Genomic DNA, 6,227 nt, shown 5'->3' with positions numbered 1-6,227 from the left:
CCAAGAGCTGTATATTTTACTGCGTTATAGAGACAAATAATATTATCTAACTTACATTAGATAGTTTTTTTTCCTTTTAATTAAATCTCAATACATATTTTATACTCAGATAAAAGTCATTATTATTAATCTACTGCAAGTTTCATAGGTACTTCATATCGATTGCAGCTCCGCAGCAACGCATGTTTTGTATAAAAATGGCTAACACACAACAACAAGGAGGCAATAAAGGTAAATATTTTACTGTTTGCATCAACAGTACGGCTTCAAACTAAATTTCAAGTATGTCATTATCAATCACGAGCTATTTGTGTTATGCAGGATGTTATTGTTTAATTATTTTGTTTTTCTATAAATCAAAAAATGAAAAAGATTGCATGTATGGTCAAGCTCTGACAAGTTTGAATTTACCTCCAAACGATAAAAACAGAAAATAGTGCTAGACTGTAATTTACGGAAACAATACATGCTATACATTTCTGTTTGTTTATATTTGTTCTGCTTTTCCCCCCAGGGCGAGTTCAAGTGATTGTATCCTTAACCGTGTGATTAAGCTTATAAAGAATAATCATTCAACAAATTCAGTGACTGTGTAGTGTGTTGGAGGTTTATCTCGACGAGACTGTAAATGTCGTGTCTAATAACCATGCCTTCAGTTCGTTCCACCCATTGCAACAGGTCGTTTATATAGTGAGAAATTGTTCTAGATTATATTGCGTTAAAGCATACACTTTCAGTGTAAACCGATATGATTTTCAGATACAGCATGTTAAACGCTCCCTTATAATAATATAAGAGCAATGGGAAACTTTCAACGTCATATCAAACAATTAAAATCAGCCCAAAACCGAAACTTACCATTTTCGCCGGCATCCATCTATGATCTTTGATGACAGTTATATATATTATGGTCACCAGTGTGTGGACAGTGAATTGTATTTGCACTTTATACATTCAAAATATGATTCAATCTACAAGTTGACAAAATTTTCTTTCATTTTCAAAATGGCAGCTTTGGTGGAGCATCTCAGGATCATTCATTTTATATATATAGTGTTATATCAAAGGAAACAATATCATTCATATCAGAAAAATACAACAAAAATAAAAGTGGACCTAAAATTAAATTGATCCCTGCTGAACTCAAAGAACATGGTAGAAAGTTTGAAACTGTCAGAAATTCATTTTTTTTTTTTTTAAAGAATTATGGTATTAAATCTCTTTTAAAATTTAGAATCTTATTTAAACTACATATTGAAACAGATTCCACACAAAGCGAACCAACTAGTAGTTAAGTATCTGTAAGCAGTTCAATTTTGAACAATGAAAGGCTGTGGCTGTCATCTTGGATGCTGGTCGGAAAAAAAGAAATTAACTGGTCGACACATCTGCAGGTCACCAGAAATGACCCTGCAAAATTTCATGGCGATCCAACATACAGTTTTTGAGAAAATAGTCGGACAAATTCAAAGTTTTGACGGGAAAAGAAGAACAAGAATTCAAAAAAGAATAATAAGAAAAGGAGCAAACACAATAAGTTTCCCACTCTGTTTAGGGAACTTAACGGTTAATATTAGAACACCAAAGAGGTTCCTCTTCAGAATCCTATCAAAATTTGGTAGGCATACGAAAAGTTTGTGTGACCAAACGGATAATGAAATCTCCGTTGAAATTCTTGATAGAATTTTGTAATTTTTGGACAATCAATCCTGCAAAATAATGTAGTCTTTTTCATTTAGTGAAATGTTTATAGAAATACTTATTTTTTGATTATTGGCATAGCATATTTTGAAAGCTGAAACTGAAAGAGAAAAACAAATCTTTCAGATCTTAAAGAAAACCCAAAAATAGATTTTTAAAAAATGTTCAAGGTATAAAAATGTATCAGTGTTTGTTATAGCTCACAAATACTTTGAGACAAAAATAGAACATGAACAGGTGTCATATATCCTTAACCTTTGACCCTAGAGATCATCACTTCCATACCAAGTTCTGCTCTACCTGAATGGATGGTACTTTGGATTTTTCTTCATTTGTGAGATATTAATATTCATTTTTAAAGGTAAGTAACATGCTGTTTGTATTTAGAATAATTTGTATTATCCTTGGCATTTGTGATCCATCATACAGGGACACATGCTTTATTTGCATGTTTTCTATACATCTAAATTAATCATGTAAATATATATACTTGCACACCTGTTCCAAAATGTCACTGTGATACATATACACTGATATTTTATCCTCAGGTGAAACCCTACCCTATGCAGACAATGTTTTACTCGCTGAGGTGATCCTGCTCTTTGTTCTAGCAGCAATTGAAGCTTTGAGGATATTTTTTGGTATGTCTTATTTGTAAATTATCTTCTTCTAGTGTTGATGTTTATTTTCTTCTACTTTTTGAAAACATCACTTCATGTTTATTCCTTAGAGTATTACAAGACAATACAAGTATGATTTGGTATATTGTGATGCTTTAGCTAGTTAATGTTACAGTTATACCTTTTTATGAACTATTGCACACAAACAGCATTTCATCAGCAGGTATATTAAGTACTATAATTGTTTTTTTTTCTTTCTAGACCAAAACGTTATTACGTGTATAAATAAGGGTCATAGTCTGTGACTTTTTGTTAATGGGTAAATCAAGGACAGATCAGAGTTGCATTTGAAAGTTCATTAACTTCATATTCACTTGATAATATTAAAAAAAAGTTTTCAATCATAAGTGAAAAATGCATAGATATAGATGTCATTACATTGTTATATTTTTGTCATGAAGAGTGTGTATAACAAACATTTTTTTTTTTGTAGCTCAAAAAGGAAACCTGACAGAAAAGATTGTCGGCGTTATAGTTTCCATTCTGCTAAGTATACCAGCCATCCTTGGAGCATTGTTCCTTCTGCTATGGCAGACATATGTCCTCAAAGTAGATGTCATACTTGCAGCAATACAGCTAGCATTCACTGGACTTGAACTCATAATGGCTATTGTGTCGATCATCAATTTTGCACGGTAACATTTCACACTTTAATTATATGTATAGGAACCGAAATCAGTATCATAAATTCTAAGTAATATTAAATTGTCAGAAAGTTGACTCTTATAGACATGGTTTTATTAAAAGCAGTAGAGGTAAAGGATTATAGATGGTATATTACAGGGTTATCTACCCTTGCAGAGAAGTACCAATTGCAACATCAGGTGGTTGTGAACATAACATACTGGCAATGTTTTCCCGAAAAAAAAATCAAGTTTGCTAAAATGAATAGAATTAATATCTGCACACTAAGGGAGATAATTCTGTAATATACAAAGAAAGAATTGTTAGAAAATAAAGTTTAATTAATCTTTACACAACTTCATGATATCCCACAATTGTTTTTTTAGCCCACCATCATCAGATGGTGGGCTATTCAAATCGCCTTTCGTCTGTCGTCCGTCTGTCTCCGTCCGTCCGTTAACAATTCTTGTTACCGCTATTTCTCAGAAAGTACTGAAGGGATCTTTCTTAAATTTCACATATAGGTTCCCCTAGGGCCCTAGTTGTGCATATTGCATTTTGGGACTGATCGGTCAACAAGATGGCCATCTTGGATTTTGATAGTTAAAGTTTGTTACCGCTAATTCCCAGAAAGTACTGAAGGAATCTTTCTCAAATTTCATATGTAGGTTCCCCTAGGGCGATAGTTGTGCATATTGCATTTTGGGACCAATCGGTCAACAAGATGGCCGACTGGCGGCCATTTTGGATTTTGATAGTTAAAGTTTGTTAACGCTATTTCTCAGAAAGTACTGAAGGGATCTTTCTCAAATTTCATATGTAGGTTCCCCATAGGGCCCTAGTTGTGCATATTGCATTTTGGGACTGATCGGTCAACAAGATGGCCGACCAGCATCCATCTTGGATTTTGATAGTTAAAGTTTGTTACCGCTATTTTTCAGAAAGTACTGAAAGGATCTTTCTCAAGTTTCATATATAGTATGTAGTAAAAGTTTGAAAAGCAGGGAAAAGATCCCTCTTTCTGTTGTCAGACATAGATCATTCTTTGGTGGGCGCCAAGATCCCTCTGGGATCTCTTGTTGGTAATTACCCAGGTTAAGTTATCATATACATCTGCTTCTATGATATCAGTTGTCAGACTATGACAGAAACTGTTATGGAGGATATCAATTAAATATTTAATAACAGGAGTGGAGAAAATGCTGGTCACCAATGATCGACCCAGTCCAATCCCACTTGCAATCAAAATAAATCTGAAAAATAACCTTGGGCAAAGTTAATGTAAAGAAAAATGAAAAACAAAGGAAAATATTGGTTATCATTATGTTATGGCTGTGTCGATATCATTTGGAAATAGGTTTCCATGCGAAAACTCAAGATCCCTGGGTTATCAAACCCAAACTTCTTTGGATAAGGTCACTTTTTTTATCCCCCGCCCAACGAAGTTGGCGGGGGATATACAAATGGGTTCCGTCCGTCCGTCCGTACGAATGGTTTCCGGAGCATAACTCTAAAACCAGTAGAGATATTTCCACGAAACTTCATACACACATTGGTCTTATGGTCTAGTAGTGCCTTTTGCTATTTTTAGGTTTTCATTTTTTGCACTTTTTCTGTAACCATGGAAACATTGCTGAAAATGTCGTTTTTGTACCAGGTTCGTTTCCGCAGCATAACTGGAAAACCAGTTGAGATATATGCACGGAACTCCATAGGCACATTAGTCTTATGGTCTAGTAGTGCCTTTTGCTATTTTAAGGTTTTCACTTTTTGTACTTTTTTCTGTAACCATGGAAACATTGCTGAAAATGGCAGATTTTTGTGTAAGAATCGTTTCCGGAGCACAACTCTAAAACCAGCAGAGATATTTCCATGAAACTTCATAGACACATTGTTCTTATGGTCTAGTAGTGCCTTTTGCTATTTTTAGGTTTTCACTTTTTGTGCTTTTTTTCTGTAACCATAGAAACATTGCTGAAAATATCATATTTTTGTAGCAGGTTCATTTCTGGAGCATAACTCTAAAACCAGCAGAGATATTTCCACGAAACTTCATAGACACATTCTTTTTATGGTCTAGTAGTACCTTTTGCTATTTTTAGGTTTACATTTTTTGCACTTTTTCAGTTACCATGGAAACATTGCTGAAAATTTCATGGTAAATGTTACTTTGCAAAACTCCACCCATCTTTGTGTATATAGTCTAATATAAATGTCAAGGCTGTATACCTGATTCAACAATTGCAGCCCCGCTCTACTTGAATTATACTCCATCTTTCTTTAGCTCAACTTCCTTTTTCCTGTTTTTTTCCCCATACACATAAGTCTCATCAATCAAACTTACTTCAGCTTTGATATCTCCATTGGCGGGGGATCTGAATGACTATGTCCTTGTCAAAATTAGAAGTTGTGTTTGTGGACCAAGATTTGTTTTTTCTGTATAGGTAAATTCCTTTAAATGTGTATGAAGTTAATGTCATTTACCTTTATTGTTCCAGAGCCACACCCTATTGAGGACACATTTTATCATCATACAATTAGAAAGCCAGTACTTTGTACATGTTGACCGCTGATGTCAGGAAGACTGTTGTCATCCATAGGTTGTATGTTCACTGGAACTTGAAACTGATGACTCCTCTGTATATACAAAGAATCAGAGTAAACAAAGTATCAGAGAAGTAATGAGGAAAATGAGGGAACATCCTAGAGCTTGATAGGAGTCAGGTCTGATGTGCCGGTAATTTACCCTGAATATGCTTATGACATTAGGATACCTAGCAAGACTGTGATAGATGAACCTGGTAAAAAAGGTGTCTCATTACTAGTGTATTATCAAAATCTAACATAGGCTTTCTGAACAAATTCTCTAGGAACTTAGAGGATCAATTTCAAAAACTTTGTGTCAAGAACACATTCTACATCAGACGGATCATGCATCCACTAATGTAATTTTTTATTTGTAAAGATTGTAATTTATGTCTTTATGATGAAGTAGTTGAACCTTTTTTTTGTTTTTTTTTGAAAATGTGAGATCACTGACAAGTTATTTAAGACTTCTTGCGCCAACAACTTCACTGCAGCAATTGTTTATAAATGAACATACATGTACATGCATAGTATTTATGTTTATATTGTAAATAATATTTTAAATAGTCTATTGTAATATGTGGTCTTTTTTGCTGTTGAGTGTATTTGTCAAATCCAACAAAGTTGGACAATGTT

General features: G+C 33.9%; 1 protein-coding gene across 1 annotated transcript; it reads left to right on the top strand.

Annotated features, from left to right (window-relative positions):
* The first annotated feature begins 25 nt into the window (after window positions 1–25).
* Window positions 26–6,160, top strand: LOC138305740 (transmembrane protein 216-like). The gene is made up of 6 exons (XM_069246022.1): window positions 26–231; window positions 515–531; window positions 1,969–2,062; window positions 2,250–2,342; window positions 2,815–3,016; window positions 5,504–6,160. The coding sequence occupies exons 1-6, from the start codon at window positions 183–185 to the stop codon at window positions 5,517–5,519; spliced, it is 471 nt and encodes a 156-aa protein (XP_069102123.1). The 5' UTR covers window positions 26–182; the 3' UTR covers window positions 5,520–6,160.
* The last annotated feature ends 67 nt before the right edge of the window (window positions 6,161–6,227 follow it).

This window comes from Argopecten irradians, chromosome 1 (assembly GCF_041381155.1).
Source record: "Argopecten irradians isolate NY chromosome 1, Ai_NY, whole genome shotgun sequence".
Lineage (NCBI taxonomy): Eukaryota > Metazoa > Mollusca > Bivalvia > Pectinida > Pectinidae > Argopecten > Argopecten irradians.
This window is presented reverse-complemented; position numbering and strand designations above follow the sequence as displayed.

Coding starts and splice junctions, on each gene's coding strand:
- LOC138305740 (XM_069246022.1), top strand. CDS start 183: ATGTTTTGTATAAAAATGGCTAACACACAACAACAAGGAGGCAATAAA. Junction 2,063..2,249: donor ATTAATATTCATTTTTAAAG/GTAAGTAACATG, acceptor TTTTATCCTCAG/GTGAAACCCTACCCTATGCA. Junction 2,343..2,814: donor AGCTTTGAGGATATTTTTTG/GTATGTCTTATT, acceptor TTTTTTTTGTAG/CTCAAAAAGGAAACCTGACA.